The 23,796-nt window shown below is 45.7% G+C and overlaps 1 protein-coding gene across 2 annotated transcripts in view; it reads left to right on the top strand.

The window, feature by feature from the left end:
- The window catches only part of crim1 (cysteine rich transmembrane BMP regulator 1 (chordin-like)), a 287,358-nt gene that overhangs the window by 138,738 nt on the left and 124,824 nt on the right, over positions 1-23,796 (top strand). For both annotated transcript variants that reach the window (XM_072264867.1, XM_072264866.1), the window contains exons 4-5: positions 9,972-10,092; positions 14,400-14,521. In XM_072264867.1, coding sequence (XP_072120968.1) covers positions 9,972-10,092; positions 14,400-14,521 — 243 coding nt within the window. The remainder of the gene's footprint in view (positions 1-9,971; positions 10,093-14,399; positions 14,522-23,796) is intronic.

Below are 23,796 nucleotides of genomic sequence, written 5' to 3'. Positions count from 1 at the left end.
ACATAACCAAACTTCTCTTAAGTACTACAAATAAACCCACATCCACCGCTTCTGCTGGTCGTTCCACACTTGCACCACCCTCTCACCCTCTTTCCCCTCGGATTCCCCTGAATAATTTCACCTTTTGCCCTTAATCTGTGACCTCTCATTCTCATCTCACTCAGCCAGAGGGGAAGTAGCATATATGCATGAGTTTATTGGGTCCAAGTGTCTTTCTTGGTCTACCAAACAGCTGGAAAGATGGGAGGTGTGACTTTAAGCATGGAACTCAGTTCTGTCTCCAGACTTCACTGAAAGGATCACCTCCCTTTATCTTCCTTCAGCTTTCCATTCATTTTTTGGAGGTAATTGTAACCCCTGCAATGGGAGTTTGAGGCAAATCCTGGCCACAGCAGTTTTAGACTGATGATAAAATGTATGAGCGGTGTTTATCAGTTATTGCTCCTGTTGTTTTCAGTCACAGCCAGCCCTCTTATCTACCAGTGACTGGTACCTACCAAAATCATGCCTTCGTTCCTCGCCTCTACACCTGGAAGAGATATTTTTAGGATAGAGAGAGAATAGTCACTTAACCCAAACCTATTAGGCATGTGCCAATCTACAAGCAGCCATCGCCAACAGCATTATATCTCAGATGTCTTTGTTCCAGTAGTCAGGTTTCTTCCTCTGCTGCAAGCCACCTTAAACAACTCAACCCCTTCTGTAACACACATCAAAGTTGCTGGTGAACGCAGCAGGCCAGGCAGCATCTGTAGGAAGAGGTGCAGTCGACGTTTCAGGCCGAGAAGGGTCTGGCCCTGACGAAGGGTCTCGGCCTGAAATGTCGACTGCACCTCTTCCTACAGATGCTGCCTGGCCTGCTGCGTTCACCAGCAACTTTGATGTGTGTTGCTTGAATTTCCAGCATCTGCAGAATTCCTGTTGTTTGCGTTTCAACTCCTTCTGTATCTTTCTTTTTATATTTGCACAGCTTGTTGTCTTTTGCACACTGGTTGAATGTCCAAGTTGGTGTGGTCGTTTGTTGATTCTATTATGGTTATTATTCTCTTATGGATTTATAGAGTATGCCCACAAGAAAATGAATATCAAGGTTATATATGGTGACATATATGTACTTGCATGATAAATTTGCTTCAAACTTTGAACTTTGCCTTAGTGAAACAAACTAGTTCAATTCTTAATCATTGCTCAAACTCTGTCAACAAAGTGAACAGTAGGGCACTGAGGAGTGTGGTAGAACGAGGGGTTCTGGGAATACAGGTATATAATTCGGTGAAAGTGGCGTCACAGGTAGACAGGATCATAAAGAAAACTTTCATCACATTGGCCTTCATATATCAAATCTCTTGAGTACAGAAGATGGGATGTTATGTTAAAGATGTGTAAGACATCGGTGGGGCCTAATTTGGAGTGTTGTGTGCAGTTTTGGTCACCTACACAGGAAAGATGTGAACAAGGTTGAAAGAGTACAGAGAAAATTTACTAGGATGTTGCTGGGTTTGGAGGATCTGAGTTATAAGGAAAGATTGAATAGGTTACAACTATATTCTTTAGAACGTGGCTTGAGAGGAGACTTGAGAGGAGATTTGATAGGAGTATACAAAATTACGAGGGGGATAGATAGGATTAATGCAAGCAGGCTTTTTCCTCTGAGGTTGGGTGGGATTACAAGTAGAAGTCATGGCTTGAGGGTGAAAGGGGGGAAGTTTGAAGGGAACATGAGGGAAAACTTCTTCACTCAGAGGTTCATGAGATTGTGGAATGAGCTGCTAGCACAATTGGTCCATTGGAGCTCCATTTCGGCATTTAAGAAAAGTTTGGATAGCTACATGGATAGTAAGGATATGGAGGGCTATGGTCCCAATGCAGGTCAATGGGAGTAGACTGTTTAAATGGCTTTGACATGGACTAGAATGGCTAAAGTGCCTGTTTTTGTGATGTACTTCTCTCTGACTTTGAAGAGCATGGAAAGAGTGTTATGAAGTTGGGGAGAGATAGGGAGAGAGCAAATGTGAGAAGACTTTAAGTTTGAAAGTTTGATTCCTGGCACCAGATCCACATGGACTTAAGTTCAAAAATTCTCAATCCTGTTTTCCAGTCTCTCCATGTTCTCCGTAACCTCCTATCTCTGTAACTCCCTCCAGTCTCTGTAGCAGCCTTCTGCAATCCTCCATTTCAAGCCTCAGTTTTTGTGCCTCCTCATTTGGCAGATATGCCTTCAGCTGCTAAGGACTGCAGCTCTGAAATTTCTCTCCCAAAATTCCTATCCATCCAATGAACTTCTTACCCACGCCTCCCTTTCTTCCTGTGAGATGTTCCTCAAGACCTAGCTCACTGATCCAAGCTTCTGGGTACCTGTCCACAGTCACTCGACGTGGCTTCATTTGCAATGTGGTTAGGTGTCCCTCAGGGAGAGACTTCAGTGCAGTGGTTCTGTTGGCACTGTATAGATGTAGCTTGCTGTCGTTCTGAGCCCTATGATTTCACGTTTAGGTACACTTGGGCACTGAGGCAAGTGGAAACCCTCTGTGTGAGAGAATCAAAATTTCAGCTGCATCCGCCGTTGAATCCTTTCATAGTTAACCTCACCACTCAAGGGGTCACTGTGCAGCTGCTTCCAGCCACCAAACACCTCCTGGTTGGCAGGGTGGAGATACGTGTCTACCAATGGAGGTGAAGGGCGCTTCTCCCTCGCTAACCTGCAAGTCACCCTTGGGTGAGGGTTAGCACCTGCTCCGCCCCCCGATCATGGTCACAGGAAGCCATGGGAGCGGGTGGTGGATGTTCATGAGCAACTGGTGCATATCGCAAGTCCTGGTTATGCAGCCACTGACACCAGGCAGACAATCTCTGAAGAGTACTAATAATGGCTGAGGTCACCTGTCGTGTGAAGACACTGCCCAGAAGAAGGCCTTTCCTATCCCTGTGCATTTTCCGTTCCCATGTCATTCCCATTCCAATGCTATTCCTATTCCATGCTTTTCTCCACTCCAGTTCCTGTGCCTTTCCCATTCCCATATACTTTCCCAATCTCCAAACACTGCTTTCTATCCCATTTCACCCAGGTCTTGGGTCAAGGGTGAATGGTGAAGGGTGAAATGTTTAAGGGGAATGCGAGGGGGAGCTTCTTCACTCAGAGGATGGCACTAGCTGCCAGTGGAAGTGGTGGATGCAGGAAACTTGGATAGGTACATGGACGGGAGGGATATGGGAGTGCCATGGTCCAGGTGCAGGTTAATTGGACTGGAAGCATAATTAATGAATTATTTAGAGATACAGCAGGAACAGGTCCTTCTGGGCCAAGGAGCTGCAACACCCAGCAGTCCGCTTATTTAACCCAAACCTAATCACGGGAGAGTTTACAATGACCGACTAACCTACTAGCCGGTACATCTCTGGACTGTGGGGGAGGAGCTGAAGGACCCAATGGACACCCTCGCGGTCACAGGGAGAACGCACAAACTCCTTACAGGCGGCACTGGAACTGAACTCAGAACTCTGGAGCACCCTGCGCTGTGATAGTGTCTCGCTAACCGCCTCGTTACCATGGTGCCCAATGGTGATAGCTCAGAACTGACTAGATGGGCCGAAGGGCCTGTTTCTGTGCTCTGGTGTTCTATGACTCTACGACTCTATCTGTTTTCCATCTCTGCTCCTTTCTCTCTGTTCCCAGCCAACCACCCCCACCATCCTTCTCTGCTCCACTCTCTCTCTTTTCCCAGAGCCCCTCTCCCCATCCACTTTTGCCATTACAAGAGCCCAGCATCTCTTTTAAGTTCTGATTAAATCCGGCCTCATGCCCAGTGCGATGGGGAGATCTGGTAAAAAAATCCTTCATTCATCAGCTGGTGTAAAGTGCCGACAGCAGTGTTTAGCAAACTCTGCAGTTCAATACCATGTACATCCAAGTGCTGTTTATTTTGCTGACAAGCCTCCAAAGCAGCCAGGTCTGAAATTTTCCCATACCTGGTATAACACCAAGTGAAGAAGGGTTGTCAGCACCATGCAGTAGTGAAGGGCTGAAGGAACGGTGAAAGCTTTATTGCTTTCGTTGCTGTTACTGTGAAGTCCTTCACCGCCAGGTTCAACAATACAGACCTCCTGTTGCACTACCAAGGGCTGGTCTCTGATGCTGTCTTCCCTCTACAGCCATCAGGAGCCTTAGGTCCCACGCCACCAGGCTTACAAACAGTTATCGAAACATAGAAAATAGGTGCAGGAGTAGGCCATTCAGCCCTTCAAGCCTGTACCACCATTCAGTATGATCATGGCTGATCATCCCAACTCAGAACCCTGTACCTACCTTCTCTCCATACCCCTTGGTCCCTTTAGCCACAAGGGCCATATCTAACTCTCTCTTAAATATAGCCAATGAACTGGCCTCAACTGTTTCCTGTGGCAGAGAATTCCACAGATTCACCACTCTCTGTGTGAAGGAGTTTTTCCTCATCTCAGTCCTAACAGGCTTCCCCTTTATCCTCAAACTGTGACCCCTCGTTCTGGACTTCCCCAACATCAGGAACAATCATCCTGCATCTAGCCTGTCCAATCCCTTTAGAATTTTATACGTTTCAATAAGATCCCCCCTCAATCTTCTAAATTCCAGCGAGGATAAGCCTAGTCGATCCAGTCTTTCATCATATGAAAGTCCTGCCATCCCAGGAATCAATCTGGTGAACCTTCTTTGTACTCCATCTATGGCAAGGATGTCTTTCCTCAGATTAGGGGACCAAAACTGCCCTTCAGTTATGAACCAGCGTGGATAACTTCACTGACCTCAGCTCCAAATTGATCCCACAGCCTATAGATTCAGTTTCAAGGACCCTACAACACATGGAGTAGTGTAGTGGTTAACACCGCGCTTTACAGTACAATTCCTGCCACTGCCTGTAAGGAGTCTGTACATTCTGCCCCTGACCACGTGGGTTTCCTCTGGGTGTTCCAGTTTCTCCCACAGTCCAAAGACATACCGGTTGGTTGGTTAATCGGTCAGTATAAGTTGTCCCATGATTAGGCTAGGATTACAGTGCCTATGAATAGTATTCACCCCCTAGCGGAAATTTTCATGTTTTATTGTTTTACAGCATTGAATGACAGTAGATTTAATTTGGCTTTTTTGACACCGATCATCAGAAAAAGACACTTCTGTGTCAAAGTGAAAACAGATCTCTACAAGGTGCTCTAAATTAATTACAAATATAAAACACAAAGTACTTGACTGTACAGCTGGAAGGGCCGGAAGGAACTATTATGCGCTGCATCTCAATAAATAAATAAATAGATGTTCCCAGCATTATTTATTTACTTTTCTTAAAATTATTTGCACTGTTTGTATTCATTGCTCGACAGTCTTTGTGTGTAGTTTTTCTTTGATTATATTGCATTCCTTGAAGTGCAATAGAATAAATTCAAAATGCCCGCAAGAAAACTTTGATATTAAATTTACCTTGAACTTTTAAACTGATGTTTTGCATTGATCTTTTCTTTTTTGCAGTCGTTTTCTCTCCACTGTATTGTATAATTTATATATAATATTTGTTCTGTGTTGTTTGTACTTACTTGCCCGGGATGTTGTGGCAGGTAAGCTTGTCTGCTTCACTGTACTCATCCACGTGACAATGAACTCCACTCAAGTTGGTTGGCAAACTCCAGGCCTTTACAGGTAAATGACTCAGTTGGCCTAGAGTTTTGCATCAACCAGGGTTCTCTCAAGCTCCCCCTAGGTAACTCACCTTCCTTACTTGGAAATATACTGCCGTTTCATCATCAACGCTGGGTCTAAATTCTGGAACACTCTCCCTCTTCATCTCATGTTCTCAATATTTATTGCTTGTTTATTTATTATTATTTATTCCTTTTTGTGTTTGCGCAGTTTGTTGTATTTTGTGTACAGGTTGAACTTTGATAATTGTGACACTCAGATCTTCCTGTAGACTCTCTCCACTGGAGTTGGAGGCCCGCCTCTGTGTGCAGGTGGGGATGCAGGGGGTGAGAAAGGGAATTGTTTTGCCGTTGCTGATTGTTGTGTTTTGGCAGAGGGTTGTTCTACATTGTGGGCATGCTCTGCTGGCACCAGAATGTGTGGCGACACTTGTGTGCTGTGCCCAGAAGATCCTCAGATTGTGTTGGTTATTAAAACACAAACAACACATTTCACTGTATGTTTCAATGTACATGTTATTATTAAATAAATCTAACCTAAATTTTAACAATTCTCAGCTTTTCTCTTTTTTCTTACAACTAAGGTGCATAGAAACACATAGCCCCACTAAATACTCAAAATATTCTGCAGATGCTGGGGTCAAAGCAACACTGACAACACGTTGGAGGAACTCAGCAGGTCGGGCAGCATCCATGGAAACGATCGGTCAATATTTCGGGCTGGATCCCTGACGAAGGGTTCCAGCCCAAAACGTTGACTGATCGTTTCCACAGATGCTGCCCGACCTGCTGAGTTCCTCCAGTGTGTTGTGAGTGTTGCTCCCACTAAATACTCCACACGTCAGATCATTTTCTCCATGCACCAAGCCTCTTGTATCATCTTGGTAACCTGTCACCTGCTCTTCACCACCTCACAATTAGATAGACTAGCTTTAGACCCACTCTCCCAATATCTTGTCTTTAAACTTAGCGTTTTCTGCACTCTCTCCTCACTATGTCTATGAATTGCCCCGAACCTCCATTCTCCAGCTTCAGACTCCTGTATGTTATTGATTCTGTTCACCCTCCATTCACCATTGACCACCTCGTCCCCACATCCTGGCATCTTTCCCTGAAGCTTTGTCTCCCTGGCCTCCTGCAAACCCCATTCTGATTCCTTCGACCCAGTTAGTAGCCACAAAGCATCCTACTTAACCCCTGCTTCGAGGTTATCCTGGTGACATGTTTGTTGAGCAAAGTGCCTTTCTCTGTGTGAACGACATTAGATTGGCATGCAGTTGGCATTCTGGAGTGCTTGGGCTGAAAGGCATTTTGCAGTGTTTGGAGCGAAAGCATTAGTGTGGTCATGCGAAATCCACAGGTTGAGCTCTTTAAAATAGCACCGAGGAATTTTAAGTGAAACCATGAACACATTTGCTACTAATAGACCAACACATGGTTTCAAACTTTTCTGTATTCGCACAGCATAGTGTCTGTTTAGGATCAAGAAACTGACAGTCATTTTGCCCACACCCTCCCCACCCCCATCTATCCTCCAGCCACTGATATACAAGTAATCACACACGCGAATGCCAGAGAAATTCAGACACATGCACTCTCACGCAGGCACGAGAGAAATACATGCATTCTCACGCAGAAGCACACCCATGCCTAAGAAATGCCGACTCTCACACTGTAAACTCAGTCAGCTGAATCATGGGCGCTGGCCTCCCCAGCATCCAGGACACCTTCAAAAGGTGGTATCCATCGTTAAGGACCCCCATCACCAGGACAGACCTTCTTCTCATCGCTACCGTCAAGGACAAGGTGCAGGAGCCTAAAGCCACACACTCAGCATTTCAGGGCCAGCTTCTTCCCCTCCGCAATCTGATTTCTGAATGGGCAAGGAACCCAATGAACCATAAGATTATAAGGCATAGGAGCAGAATTAGGCCATCAGGCCCATCGAGTCTGCTCCACCATTCAATCATGGCTGATCCTCTTTTTTATCTCCTCCTCAACCCCAGTTCCCAGCCTTCTTCCCATAGCCTTTGCTGCCATGTCCAGTCAAGAACCTATCAATCTCTACCTTAAATACGCCCATTGACACTCCCTCAGTATTTTCCTCTCTTTTTGCACTACCTATTTAATTTAATTTAATATATATATATTTATAGTTTTTATTATTATGTACTGCTGCCACTGCCTGCTGTGTACCTGCATGCCCACTTTCAGTGACTGGTGTACAATGACACCCAGGTCTTGTTGCACCTCCCCTTTTCCTAATCAGCCACCATTCAGATAATCTGTTTTCCTGTTCTTGCCACCAAAGTGGATAACCTCACATTTATCCACGTTAAATTGCATCTGCCATGAATTTGCCTACTCACCTAACCTATCCAAGTCACCCTGCATCCTCTTAACATCGTCCTCTCAGCTGACACTGCCGCCCAGCTTCGTGTCATCTGCAAACTTGGATATATTTATATATTTACAGTTTTTTAAATTATGTACTGCTGCCACAAAACAACAAATTTCGTGACATATGACAGTGAAATTAAACCTAACTCTGATTCACACACACACACGGTTGCATATATTGAGGTCATCACACATGCCCACATCAAGAAATGTGAGCACGCTGTCCCATCCACCTTCTCACAGAGATGTACAAATTCATTCATGAACACCCATGGCTTCTTGCTGTGGGAATCTTCAGCTCTCTCGAATTTCTGCCTCTGTAAGGCCTGATATTCAAGGCAGCAAAGGATCCAATCCAGTTGACTGCAGAAGGTAACTTGTGGAATGATAGTTGCCCAAATTTGTTTTAAGCTTCAGTAACTGTTAAAGTCAATGCAAGATCTTCATATACTGTAGGTAGAAGTAGGTGAAGGATCAGGAAAGGTCTAAGGAGTTGATTACTGGGTTTGTGCTGGCATAGGTCGTCCCTCTCACCTCACTAGCAGAAGATACTGTAAATTCACACTTTCTCGGGCTACATTGGTGGGGCAAGCTCGGAGTGAGATGTAGGGGTAACTATCAGTCATTGTGTGTTGACAAATCTTTGCCTCAGAAAGACTGTATTCATAGAAATATGAGTATCAGTGACACAGTAGGAGGCCATTTGATCTCTCACTTTCATGCTACCCTATGAAGAGCCGTCGGGGCAGCTGTCAAGTTCACAGCCTTAAATTATGACAATTGGCCAGCTCATCTGGGTACTTTTGAAATGCTGGAGCTTTTGGCCCACCAGAACTTCAAACACCATGTGTTCCACTTCCCCTTCATCCTTCAGGTTTCCTCAGCTCCCTAGTCTGTCTGTTACCTTAAACCTTTGGTTAAGGGCAGTTCATCCTACTCAACATACAAGACTCTGGAGGAACTAAGTGGGTCAAGGAACATCTGTGGAGGAAAATGAACAATGTTTCAGGTCAAGACCCTTCATCTGGACTGGGAAACGTTGACTGTTAGTTTCCCTCCATAGATGCTGCCTGACCCACTGATTTCCTCCAGCCCTTGTGTGTTCCTCCAAGTACCAGCATCTGCAATCTCTCGGTGTCTTCAGTTCATCCGTCTCATTCACCCAAATGAACCCCCCCCCCACCCCCACTGAGTTCCCTTCTCCCTCCCTCTCCAGGAATTAACTCTGGCCAGATCGCTCTAGCTTGGTAACCAACACGGAATAGTGAGGTGAAAGTTACCTAGGTGCCCTTGGAGAAGGACCATGCGATATTCATGGGCACAATGGAGAATTTAGGGAATGGTGGGCCCCTCAGGGGCTCGAGTGTGTTGTAGAGAGTAATATTGTATTTTAATTTGAAGCTGCAAATAATCTGTGAATTCACCCATGATATGCCTCCTTGTCCTCCTTCCCCTCTCCCCACCTTTTTCTGCCTTCTTCCCCCTTTCTTTCCGGTTCAGATGAAGGATCTCAGCCCAAAACTTTGACTGTTTATTCCCCTCCATAAATGCTGCCTGTTAAGTTCCTCCAGCATTTTTAGTGTCCTGCTCTAGATTTCCAGCATCTACAGAATCTCTTGTGTTAATAGTTTAAGAAGCCCTGATTATTGAATGATGTAGCGTTGTTAGTGAATTAAAAAAAAGAATTGGTGTAAACTGGAGGTTGATGGTCAGTACAGACTCAGTGGGCTGAAGGGCCTGTTTCTGTGCCGTATCTCTCTATGATTCCCTCTACATATGGGGGAGCCAGGGAGCCCCCGTACACCAAGTCTACCAAGTACCCAAGTTTGTTAACTCTTTGTATCATCCTGTGCTGGACAAAGAGTGGGGATAATGTAACCAGCGTTGACACTTTCTTTTGCCTCCCGTAGTCTACAACGTGGACTGCAGCACAGTGGAGTGCCCCGCCAGTCAGCAGGTTGACTGCCCTCCCGACAGCCAGGAGACCCCGCCCCGACTGACCGCCGACGGCTGCTGCACTCTCCCGATACGGTGAGTCTCTCACTTGGTGGTGCTCAGTGAGGGGGATCGACTCTGGAAACGTTCAGGGGTCGAGAAGATCCGATCGCGACAGTTACTTTCAATACAGTGGCAAAGTGCACTGCGCAATAGAGGACGATGAAACAGGCTGGCCCAAGGTTGCTTGAATTATAACAAGAGAGAGAACAAGGCCTGGAGAACTTAGAGGTAATGAAAAGGGTCCAACAGGGTCAGGTGAGAAAAATGTTTCCACCTGTTTAAAACTGTAAGTCATAAATATAACCATTAAATTATGAGGGGTAAAGACAGTGTAACTCCAAGCAGGCTCTTTTCCGTTGAGGTCGGGTGAGACTAGAGCTAGAGGTCATAGGTTAAGGATCAAAGGTGAAATTAAGGGAAATATGAGGAGGAACTTCTTCACTCAGGGGGTGGTGAGAGTGTGGGATGATGTTCCAGTGGAAGTGGTGGGTGCAGGGTCGATTTCAGTATTTAAGATAAGTTTGGGAGGGGTATGGAGTGCAGGTCTATGAGACTGGACAGAATAATAGTTCGTCGTGGACTAGATGGGCCTGTGTCTGTGCTGTAATGCTCTATAACAAAATGCAAGGACTCACCTTCAATCCTGACCTCGGGCCTGTGTCTGTCTGCATTTTGTCCAAACTTCCCATGGTTGTATGGCTTTCCTCTGGATGCTCCCGTCTCTTCCCACATGTAGGTTCGGTAGGTAAAATGGCCACAGTAAATGTGCAGGTGGATGGTAGAATAGGGTGGGGTTTATGGGAATATCCTGTATTGAGGATCAGAGCCTTGAGGGAAAAAGGTGGCTCAATACTTAAGAGACTGAAGCACATATCAGTCAAATCTTGGTAATTGTCTCCAATGCTTTTTCCCAATATTGGTTTATTAATTCACTACGATACGTTTGTGCCACTTAATGGAACATGTAATTAAATCACCAAAAAGACTATGACATGCAGGCCATTCAATTCTTCCTGCTCCTGCCATAGGAAAACAGATTTCCTAATCCATTTTGCAGCACGAGGTGTGGAGCCCTCTAAGTCTCTGAATAAGTATCTAAGTACTGTTTCAATATGATGGAGGCTTATGTGTGTAAAATTTGTTTCTTCTTCCTCCCTCTAATTGTTCTGCCAGTTACTTTAAACTGAAGCCTCTTTGGTTAAAGGGGGTAGGTCCTTGCTATTTCAGCCCCTCACGTTTTCTAGTTTAGGGAGCCAGCATTGGCAGCGAGCAGTCCCCAGATCGTGTGTGGCACGTGGCCAAGTGGTTAGGGCGTTGGGTTCACGAGGGTTCGAGTCTCGGCCAAGGCAGCATGTTGTGTCTTTGAGCAAGGCACTTAACCACACACTGCTCCAGTTCACCCAGCTGAAAATGGGTACCGGCAAATGCTGAGGGTTAACCTTGCAATAGACTGGCGTCCTATCCGGGGGGGGGGGGGGGGGTAGTCTTGTACTCTCAGTCGCTTCACGCATAAGCACAAGGCTCAGGACAGACTTTAACTTTTTAAAAAAAAACTCCCCAGATCGGCCCCGCATGGTGCTTTTCCCTGTGCCATCTTTAACCAACCTCCATAGACCATCAGTTTATGCCGCACCATGCAATATCCAATGGTGAATTAATATGAAATTAGGGATACCTCCAACTATGTATCACATAGACCACCAGAGTGATCAGATGACAGGGTTCCCTCTCTTCCTGAAACGGCAGAGAGAAGGGACACCAGAGATCTGGCAGGTGCATGAGTTCCTGAGCAACACTTTCAAGTTGAAACCGTTCAACAAGACCTCATGAAGTTCATCACCTCATAAGTCTTGATGAAGGGTTTTGGCCCGACATGTCGCCTGTTTATTTCCCTCCTGTATGACCTGCTGAGCTGGTGCGGCCTTTTATTGATCCTATTATGGTTTTGGATTTATTGAGAATGCCTACAAGACAATGAATTTTTTGAAAATGGTACATGGAGCTTAGAAAACTAGAGTGCTGTGGGTAACCTTAGGTCATTTCTAAAGTAAATACATGTTTGGCACAGCATTGTGGGCCAAAGGGCTTGTATTGTGCTGTAGGTTTTCTGTGTTTGCACAGTACTGTCTTTGACACATAAGCATATAAAGCTAGGGTGCCTAAGGTGTTTGCACAGTAGTGCAGTAAATTTATGTATTGCACTGTACTGTAGCTGGAAAAAAAATTATGACCTATGAATGACCTGGATGAAAATGTAGATGGGTGGTTAGAACGTTTGCAGATGATACCAAGATTGGTGGAGTTGTGGATAGTGTAGAAGACTGGCAAAGGATACAGCCTGATATAGATCAGTTGCAGGTATGAGCAGGGAAATGGTAAGTGGAGTTCAACCCAGATAAATGTGAGGTGTTGCATTTTGATAGGGCAAATGCAAGGAGACAGTATACCGTTAAGGGCAAGACCTTGAGCAGTGTTGAGGAGCAGAGAGATCTTGGGATCCAAGTTCGTGACTCCTTGAAAGCGGCTACACAGGTTGATAATGTGGTTAAGAAGGCTTATGGAATGCTTGCTCTTAGTCGAGGAATTGAGGTTAAAAGTCAAGAGGTTATGTTGCAACTTTATAAAACACTGGTTAGGGCACATCTGGAGTATTGCATACAGTTCTGGTCACCCCACTGTATGAAGGATGTTGAGGCTTTGGAGAGGGTGTAGAAGAGGTTTACCAGGATGCTGCCTGGTTTAGAGGGCATGTGCTACAATGAGAGGCTGAATAAACTTGGGTTGTTCTCTCAGGAACGGCGAAATCTGAGGGGAAATGTGATAGAAGTTTACAAGATTATGAGAGGAATAGATAGAGTAGACATGGAATATCTGTTTCCCTGGTTTGAAATGTCTTAATGCCAAAGGGCATGCATTGAAGGCGGAGGGGGGTGGGGTAGGTTCAACGGGGATGTGAGGAGTAAGTTTTTTACACAGAGAATGGTAGATGCCTGGAATGCGCTGCCTGGTATGGTGGTAGAGGCAAATACATTAGAGGCTTTTAAGAGACGTTTGGATAAGCACATGGATGTAAGGAAGATGGAGAGATATGGGCATTGTGTAAGCAGGAGGGATCAGTGCTTCGGTGTTTTTGATTTGCTCTTTAGCTGGTTCAGCACAATATTATGGGCTGAATGGCCTGTCCCTGTGCTGTGCTGTACTGTTCGATGTTCTGATTTGGGTCTCTAACGTGAACTGAGAGTGGGAAGGCAGCAAGGATAGGGAAATCAGAGGGGAAGGGGGTAGGGAAGCACCAGAGAGACATTCTATAATGACCGATAAACCCATTTTTTTGGAATCAAGTGCCCTTGTGTGGTGCATTAGGGCTGGTTGTATCTGCAGCCGTACCGTCCTGTTCCCCCCCGGGCCCACCTTCTCTGACCACCTGTGCCACACCCCTACCACGGTGCTCCACCCTCGCCATTCCCGACATCCTCTGCTCCCACCAGATTTCCAAACTCGCTCTCCAGTCCACATTGACAAATTCAGTACTGTGCAAAGGTTTTAGGCCTCCCAGCTAAATTACTGTGCCCAAGACCTTACACAGTACTGTAGGTCGTGAAATTTGACATTTTGCAAGACGGCACAGAGCATAAAAAATCTATAAGTTACAAAAAATAAATAAATAAATTCCGTCCTCTGGGATATTAAAGCCCACACATTGGAAAATCTGATACCTTGGATGGAAGAGAAGATTACCTTTAAGAGGCCCGTTGGTGAAGAATGTTAGAACTTGGGGTGGCACAAGTACACGAGCAAACACACACAAAATGCTGGAGGAACCATCTGTGGAATAAACAGTTGACGTTTTAGACCAAGGCCCTTCATCAGGACTCATAGGTGCTGCCTGTCCTGCTCTGGATTTCCAGCATCTGCACAATCATGATGAGCTGCTCGACTGTGAAGTCTCTTCGAGGTATGCCTACACTGAGGAAGTTTGAATCTTCCCTTTCATAGATGCTGAGTTCCTCCAGCATTTTGAGGCGCTTGCCCTGGTTTTCCAGCATCTGCAGAATCCCTTGTGTTTATGATTTAAAACAGAGTAAGAGGTTTTTTTCTGCTGACCTTGTCTGCACTGAACACAGTGCCAAATTAAATTAAGTATCTTCTGCCTGCACACATCACTCCATTTCTTGCAAATTCCTGTGTCCCATGCTCTAGAGAAAATAATCTTAAATCTCCCTGCCCATACCCTAATGTTCTCTCGGAGACTTGAATGAATGCGTCAGTTGTGCTCCTCCACAGGCACAGGTCTCGGCGTACTACTGCCTCCCACTCACTGTTTCTGGTTTATGCTCCAGGTGTGAGTGTTTGCCGGGGATCTGCCGCGTCCCTAAGTGCGAGCCTGGCACGATGCCTCGGATCATCTCTCCCGGTGACGGCATGCCGGGCAACTGCTGCGATCGGTTCGAGTGCATCAACGGTAAGTGCAGATTTAACACAAAATGCCATCAAAGGCCGCTGTGGAAAATACCGCATATTTTCCCCGGCAGAGGGGAGGGTGGAAGTGCAGTGGAGGGAGGGGAGCCTGTGGCAAACAGTCTCGAAGGAGAAGCAGGGCTATCGAGGAGATGGGATGAAGTTGGTATTTATTGATAATACTTCAGTCTACTTAAAAAAGGTGTCTAAACAGCATTCGTGTTTAAGTGTTTGGAAAGGTCTTAAATGCTTTCTACAAAATCTGGTTGATGGCCTTTACAGTGAAGTAGCTTTACATCTGTTTTATTGTTCTGTTTACACTTTGCCTATTCCAAAATATAGATAAAGAATTTTTTGAAGAGAATGGCAATAGGAAAAGCCATTTGTTCTCAGGGCAACCCTCACACAAAATGCCGCAGGAACTCAGCAGGTCAGACAGCCTCCAAGAAGGGGAACAAATAGCCCACGTTTTGGGCTGAGACACTTTGTCGGGACTGCAAAGGAAAGGGGAGGACACCAGAGTAAGAAAGTGGGGTGAGGGAGAGAAGTACAAGCTGGCAGATGATACATCAAGCCAGGTGAAGGAGAGGTTAAGTGGGTGGGGGGTGAACTGAGGAGCTGGGAGGTGATAAGGGAGAATGTAAGGAGCTGAAGAAGAAAGAATCTGATAGGAGAGGAGAGTGGACCATGGGAGGAAGGGAAGGAGGAGGGGCAAAGCGGGAGGTAGAATTAAAATGGATGGCCACTGGGAAATCCTGCCTGCGGTGGTAGACATAGGTGAAGTTGCTTGACAAAGCAATCCCCCAACCTACGTCAGGTCTCTCCGATGCAGAGGAGACTACACTGGGAACACCAGATGCAGCAGGTGACCCTGATAGACTTGCAAGTCTAGGTGAGTGAAGAGGATTTGTTCTCAGGGTTGCAAACCCTTCTCTACCCTCCCTTCCACAAGGTTCACTTGGATTGGGGAAGCCTTCTCCATTTTTATTTACCCTCATGAATTTGGTGACTGTCTTGTTCTGTGTGGTATGAGAGTTTCTGTGTGAACTGCTGCAGATCTTGCGGTGAAGGTTCTACAGTGGTGATACTAGACAGAGAACTGCCACAGACTAGCTCAATGGTGAAGGCTCGACAGCAGAGGGAGATATCTCTGAATGACGTCGGAAGCTGGACAGCCCATTGAGTTTATGCCATCTCGCATAGCAATCCGCTCTCCCATGTAAACTATTCTCCCCCACATCCAAACTCCAGCGAGTACAGGTCCAGAGTCATCAATCACTCCTTGTATGTTAACCCCTTCATTCCTGGAATCATACTTGTACATCTCCTCTGAACCCAATGCCTGCACATCTTTACTTTGATAAGGGGCTCAAAACTGCTGACAGTGCTCCAACTATGGTCTGACCAATGCCTTATAAAGCCTCAGCATCACATCCTTGCTTTTATATTCCAGTCCTCTTGAAATGAATGCTAACATTACATTTGCCTTCCTTACCACCGACTCAACCTGCATGTTCACCTTTAGGGAATCCTACACAAGGACTCCCCAGACCCTTTGCAGCTCTAATTTTTGAATTTTCTCCCTGTTTATAAAACAGGCTGCACCTTTATTCCTCCTCCAAAGTGCATGACCATACAATTCCCTACACTATGTTCCACCTGCCAGTTCTTTGCCAGTTCTCCCAATTTGTCTTAAGTCCTTCTACAGACTCTCTGCTTCCTTAACACTACCTGCTGCTCCACCTATCTTTGTACCTTCCGCGAACTCGACCACAAAGCCATCAATTCCGCTGTCAAACCATTGACATATAACATGAAAATAAGCAGTCCCAACACTGGCTCCTTCAGGACGCCACCAGTCACTGGCACCCAACTTATTTATGGAGGTGGGAGGGTAGGAAAACACTAATCGTACTGGAAAGAATGTATTTTGCAAAGCTTGAAGGATGCCTTGGCTATAACATTTATTATTGCTGTGGTATTCACAGTCAACATAGCAACACTGTGCACCAGCAGAAGTTAGCAATTTAAATATAGCCCAATGTTTAGACCTTGAGGCAAACTAAATATAGAGAACGCTGCGCTGTGTCTCACTGAAATGCCTGGCACGATGACAATAATGTCTGGAAGGATAAATGAGTCCAACTGATAACTACACAATTAACCTACGCTCTGTGCGCTGACATTTAGTCAACTCTAAAAGAGAGCAGTTCAGAAACGTTTTGCTGTTTGAAGCTCCCACATCCTCTCATCACACTTTTGGTTCAACAACACAAAAGTAAGATACTGCGTTTGTGGAAACTTAGTAAGAAAGCACCTAGCATTAAAAAAAACTAGAATAATTACTGCATACCACGGACGCTGGGAGACGTAGAGTTGTGTGTGGTGAGAGAGATTTCAACAGAAGCCAGTCGGGGCAGTCTGCACATCACAGATGGCTGTGGGACGCTGGATTGTGTATAGCAAGAGAGGTTTCAATAGAAACAAGTGGTGGCAGTCGAGACACTCTCTGCACCACGAATCGCGAGGAGATGTCAGATTATGCGTAATTAAGCCCCTGGCAAGGGTCAATAAGAAGTTGGGTTTAAGCAGAGCGGCCATGGTGAAAATACTCAGAGGTTCTGACAGAACCTACGTATATTGAGAAAATCAGAGTTTTAAACTGATAGACTCTCAGCTGAAGGTACTTGATACAACCTATCAGCTGCCTACATATTAAGGAACGGAAGAAATAAGGAGCAGGAGCAGGCCATTCGTCCTCTGAAACCTGTCCGGCATTCAATGACCGATTTGCCTCAGGGTTCATGTCCTCTTCTGTACCAGTTCCCAAAGCCTTCAGCTGGTTTATGTCGAAGGGAGACAAGTGTAGTACTGCCCTCATCTGACAAACACGTACCTCAGGAGGTATGGAGCTCCATCACATGCAGCAGCCAGGCCAGCTTCTCTTCCAATCCTTGTCACCATGATAGGGCAGGTCAAGGGTTTGCTAGTTCAAGTGCTATTCAGTGCCTTGAGCATGAAAACCCAGGCTCCATTCTTTTGCTGTTCTGAGGAAGTGCAGCCTTAGGACATAGAACAAAGAACATTACCATCCCTTTGGCCCACAATCTTCCCTTCTAGATGTTCGAAACCTCTTTAGACCCTCAGATAGATTCAAAGAGCAGGGGGCTTCTCCCTCATGTCAAGGGTCATGCTCGTCTTCAATGAACACTTCCAAAACAAAACAGTTCATCTGCCCATTACTTTGTTGATGTGGGCAGAATCTTACCACGCATACTCTGCTCACAGTGTTTCCTAGGCCCCGGGTTACAGCAGAGTCCTCACTTCAGATGTACTTCACTGACTGTAAGGAATGACCTTGAAAGGTGCTGTGTAAACAAATTTGCTTTCTTTGCAGAGACAAGTTACATTATGTCATGGAAAATAAAATATACCTGTTTATCTGCAAATGCTGGAAATCTGAAACAAAGACAGAAACACTGAGCTGGTCAGGCAGCATCTGAAGAGAGAGAAACAGCAGTAACGTTTCAGTTCAGAGGATGGGAGTTCCTGTTTTTCTCTCTCAGCAGCTCCTGGCTGAACTACTGAGAGTTTGCAGCAGCTTCGGGTTTTTATATAAACGTTAAATAGATGAAGTAGATTTATCACATGTACACTGAAACATATAGTGAAATGCATCATTTAGCGTCAAGTCAAATCAGCAAGGACTGTGTTGGGCAGCCTGCAAGTGTTGCCACGTTTCTGCCCCCAACACAGCATGCCCACAGCTTACTCACCTTTGTCTGCAGTCCAAATCACATGGTACAAGCTTGGAATCAATCCCCAGTCACTCATCAACCACTGAGAGAAGCCCCAAGCTCTGCCCTAAAGACAGACCAGCAGCTAGGCAGGGAAACGCTTGAATTTTAGGCACATTCCAAAGAACTTGGCTAACTAGCTTCTCATTTCTTCCCCTCTTCCCCCACCCCCCCACCCCTAGCTTCTTATTCTGACTTCCTCCACCTTCCTTCTCAGGACTGGTGAAGGGTCTTGGCTTGAAACGTTGACTGTTTATTCCCCTCCATAGGTGCTGCCTGACCTGCTGAGTTACTCCAGCATTTTGTGCTTGCTGCTTTGGGATTTTTATTTTATTGAGATACAGAGTGGAATAGGCCCTTCCAGCCCCTCCAGCCGCACCGCCCAGCAACCCGATTTAATCCTAGCCTAATCGTGGGACAATTTACAATGGCCAATTAACCTACCGATCGGTTTGTCTTTGGATTACCGGAGGAAACCAGAGCACCCAGAGGAAACCCACGAGATCGTGGGTAGTACGTACAAACTCCATACATGCGTGAAATGAACCCAGGTCGCTGGTAACAGCAAAGCATTGTGTCACCCCAGCTTCTCTTGTGTTTATGTAGTCAATAGATCATTTTCCACGCTCTCTCCCCATACCCATGCTTTCCTTGGGCATTCTAGTTAAGCCCCATTGCTGAAGATATTTGGGCAAAGATGAATTTTGGTTAACTACAGCCACAGTGCAAACTTGACTCTTGAGCCTGCAGTGATTTCATTGCAAGCAGCTATACTTCCACACCTTCTATTATTAGAATTTAGTGGTGTTCTTTAAGCCAATTAGTGGTTGCATAATTTAGTAGTGCAGTAACAAAGACTTGCAGTAAACTGAAGCTTCCCCAGCTAGAAAGTAGGTCACACATGGACTGGTAGAAGGACAGCACAGAAAGAGGCCACTTCAGCCGCTGAATCCTGGTTGGCTCTTGGGTAACCCCTTGCTATGCAGATTTTGTCCACTTCCAGTCATCATTATCATTGTGTGCCATTTCCTGTGACGGAGGCAGTCATGGTCCCATGACCATAATTGTCCTTGGCAAATTTCTCTGCAGAAGTGGTTTGCCGTTGCCTTCTTTTGGTCAGTGTCTTTAAAAGACGGGTGACCTCAGCCGTTATCAATACTCTCCAGAGACTGTCTGCCTGGCGTCAGTGGTCACATAACCAGGACTTGTGATGTGCACCAGCTGGTCATATGACCATTCATCGCCTGCTCTCCTGGCTTCACGTGACCCCACGTGACCCTGATCAGGGAGCAAAGCAGGTGCTACACCTTGCCCAAGGGTGACCTGCAGGCTAGCGGAGGGAAGGAGCACCTCACACCTCCTTTAGTAGAGATGTATCTCCACCCCACCACCCTCCACTCACAGTATTTACCAAATTAAACACTATTGTTGAATCTGTACCAAGTACACACCAGTAGTGGTAGTACAGTCACTCGAGTTGAGTATGATATTTTCCTAAGGGGTTGTCTATCGGTGCGACCTCAGGTGGCTTCAGAGGCCGTTCTGGGATCCACATTTTCTGGTACCGTGTAGGCACGAGTCGGTGGTGGCTGTGGTTAGTAGTCAGGTCCTTTGGGTGTTCAGTCTCTCCTTTCGCAGCTGTCACTTGTTCTCTGCGGCATACTGATAGAGCAGATAACATGTCACATATAGGATTGCAGCACAGATAAGAACACAGTAATTAATCACATGAGGTTCTCAACCTGCTGAAGAGTGATCCACACATGGAAGGGGATTCCATCAGGCAAAAATAAATTCTGGGATCATTTGACAATCAGACTGATGTTTTGATGGATGACATTTGATCTCTCCATAAAGCAGGAGTTCCCAACATTTTTTATGCCATGAGCACCTACTATTAATCGAGGTGTCTGTGGACCCCGGGTTGGGAACCCCTGCTGTAGAGTAAGGAGACCATACTTAATGAATCTTTCTAATCTGCATCTCCCCAGTCCCCAGTGAGTAAGATTGTTGCTGACACTGAAGATGAATGCCTTCTCTGGACTGTTGCAGTGGTTATTCCAGGCAAATGTTTCCACACTGAGACCTTGGAAAGGGCAGGAAGCAGGGGTGGGGGAGTGATCCCTGTCTGGTGCTATCTGAGGACCATTCACAGTGCAACAGTGAATTGGTACCAACACTTCACCTTGGGCAAATTGGCATGTTACAACCTCCCAGGTCCAGCAACCTCTGGTGTTCTGTTGTTTGCCTTTGCGCCTCCTCCACACCTGTCTTTTGTTCATTCACTTCACCCTCCACTCCTTTAGTTTCCACCATGCTGATTTAGAAATGCAGTGCCATTCTTCCGTCCTTGTCTGGTCTGACTCCGTGAATCACCAAAACCAAAGTCACTGTAGGTGTACGTTCATCAGGACCACAGCGGTCCAAGAAATCTGTTCGTCACTGCTTTTCCGAGAATGTTTATTTATAGGATTTATTTATTTATGTCGCTCCAGAGACATCCAGATCTCTTCCATCCTTTTTGGCCCTTTGCCTCTTCAAACCATCATCTCCCAGCTTCTCACTTCATTCCCTCACCCTCCCACCCATCCACCATCCCCTCACCTGGCTTCACCTGTCACCTTTCAACTTGTTCTCCTTCCCCACTACTCTCCTTTTCTAGCTTCTTCTTCCTCTTCCCCCCACCACCCACCCCACCTCCTTTCCATTTATGGTGCAGTGACTCGGCCCGAAACGTCAACTGATTGTTCCTCTCCACCGGCGCTGCCTGACCTGCTGAGTTTCTCTAGCATTTTGTGTGGGACACTCACTCTCTCGCCTGGGGGATAGGGCACAGTCTAGCAGGAGCAGGAAAACAAGGACGCATTGAAGGGGAGTAACATTAATGAGAAGCAGCTTGATTCATTCAGAACCTCACGCACTTGTGATATGCTTCACTTGTCTTTAATGGGTTAACAACGCTAACAGAATATCAGACAGTGGCATGTTGTGTGAACTTGTTCAGCATTCCTCAGCTGAAATTGCCAAGTCGTTCTCTCTGTGTCAACCATCAAGCCCTGTTGATATCTAGTGGGGAATGCTAATATTGGTGAACGCAACGCTAATGATATTGGTATTGGTGTGGGTTTATTAATGTCACGTGTAGCAAGATACAATGAAAAGCTTGTCTTGCATACTGTTTATACAGTAAAAGCAGTATACCAGATAAGTTATAAGAAAAGGTTGAGAAGTTATGACTTTATTCCCTGGAATGAGGACAGGTTTGATAAGTACATAAAATTATGAAAGGTATAGATAGGGTAAATGCATGCAGGCTTTTCCCACAGATTTTGGGTGAGACTAGAAGTGGGTCATGCATTAAAGGTGAAAGGTTTAAGGGGAACGTGGGTGGTGAGAATGTGGAACGAGCTGCCGGCAGATGTGGTGGATGCAGGTTTGATTTCAGCATTTGAGAGAAGTTTTGCGAAGTCGATGGATGAGAGGGATGTAGAGGGCTGTGGTCTGGGTGCAGGTAAATGGGACTAGGCAGAGGAATAGTTTGGCATGAAATAGATGGGCAAAGGGCCTGTTTCTGTGCTACAGTGCTCCCTATCAAATTATTACACCGTGTATTAAGCTAGAGTAAGGTAAAATAATAACAAAGTGCAGTGCAGGTAAGCAAGATCATGGCAACACACACAAAATGCTGGAGGAACTCAGCAGGCCAGGCAGCATCAGAGTCTCAGGCACGAAATGTCAACTCTTTTCCATAGATGCTGAGTTCCTCCAGCATTTTGAGTGTGTGGCTTGATTTCTAGCATCTGCAGATTTTCTCTTGTTTTTAAGTACAAGGTCATAATGAGGTAGATTGTGAGGCCAAGGGTCCATCTGATTGTACAAGAGGTCCATTCAAGAACCTGATAACAGCGGGATATTGAATCTACCCTTGGGCCTGGTTGTACGGCTTTCAGGCAACACAAGACATTCTGCAGATGCTGGAGATCCAAAAGGCAACGCACATAAATGGCTGGAGGAATGCTGCCGGGTTTGTGTGTTTTTTGTATATTATGCCTTTGTGTACCTTGTACTTTCCGTAATATAACTGAGAAATTTCAGGGTTAATGATAAGTCTGTATGACGCCAGGCAGGAATCGGGGAGGGGGGTTGTGTGCGTGTGTGTGAAGGTGGGGGGAGATTATCTCGTCTCAAATTATCTGCCACCATCGATCCTCTCATGGTTGGGGCCTGCCTGAGAGTGTGGAGGAATAATGGCCTGTTACTGCTAATCACAATTCCCCTACACGACCACGTTCCTCGCAGAGACAAGCAGAGCAAAGGAAAGGCTGTTTCTATTTTGTGCTGGCTTACTGCATCTGCTCGTTGTGATGCACAACCCGAAGGGAAAGTAACTTAATTCAAGATCCCAGATTGTTTAATGTCATTTCCACTACACAAGTGTAAAGGAGAACAAAATAATTATCTCTGAGCTGTCTGAAAAAGCTGATGTGAGTCATTCCCATCAACGACCACCGGTTTGGATTTCGGTTCGTAGCCAGCCCGTGTATAAGTTGTCTCTATATTTGTCCTGCTGTCTGTAATGGAATATATTCTAGCCAAAAAGGCACTTTCACCAGTTCGATTCTGAACAGGTGTACATACTGTCGCTCCAATAAGCACACACGCACTTACAGACATTGACATAGGCATATCGTGTACTGACAAGTGCTGACTGGCACTTGTGCAATTGGTTTACATTTAGGTCACCAGAAGTGCAATTCAAGATTGTTTTGTTGTCATTCAGTGTAAAGGAGGACAAAATGATTGTTACTTCCGATTGGATGCAGCATAAAGAAACACACTTTAAACATAAAGAACACAATAAAAAAGCACAATAAATATAAATACATAACTTTAGATTAGATACATAACTGAATTGTCTGTACATAAAGTGACACTTGGCACAGGTGTGTCTTTACATAAGATGACTGACAGGAAATGAGGAAGTGGTGGTGTTGGGGTGGTTTAGTGGGTGGAGGTGTTGACGGCTTGCAGGAGCTAACTGATTTTGAGTCTGGTGATCCTGGTGTGGATGCTGTGTAGCCTTTCCCTGTGATGGGAGCGGGACAAATCCTGTCAGTTCGGATTGGCAACAACGTCTCCATCGGTACGGATGCACCATGAGGCTGTGTGTGCTTAGCTGTCCGCTCTACTTGCTTCACGTGAATGGCTGTGAGGCTAAACACAGCTCCAATGCCATATTTAAGTTTGCTGATGACATCAGTGTCATTGGCCGAATCACAGGTGGTGACAATTCAGTACATAGGAGGGAGATTGAAAATACGTCCTGAGTGGTGTCATAACAACAACCTCGCACTCATTCTCAGCAAGACCAAGGAGCTGATTATGAACTTCAGGAAGAGGGAATCCAGAGGTCCACGAGCCAGTCCTCATCGGAGGATCAGAGGTGGAGAGGGTCAGCAACTTTAAATTCCTCAGTGTGGTC

This window comes from Mobula birostris, chromosome 8, assembly GCF_030028105.1.
Source record: "Mobula birostris isolate sMobBir1 chromosome 8, sMobBir1.hap1, whole genome shotgun sequence".
Classification (NCBI taxonomy): Eukaryota; Metazoa; Chordata; class Chondrichthyes; order Myliobatiformes; family Myliobatidae; genus Mobula; species Mobula birostris.
This window is presented reverse-complemented; position numbering and strand designations above follow the sequence as displayed.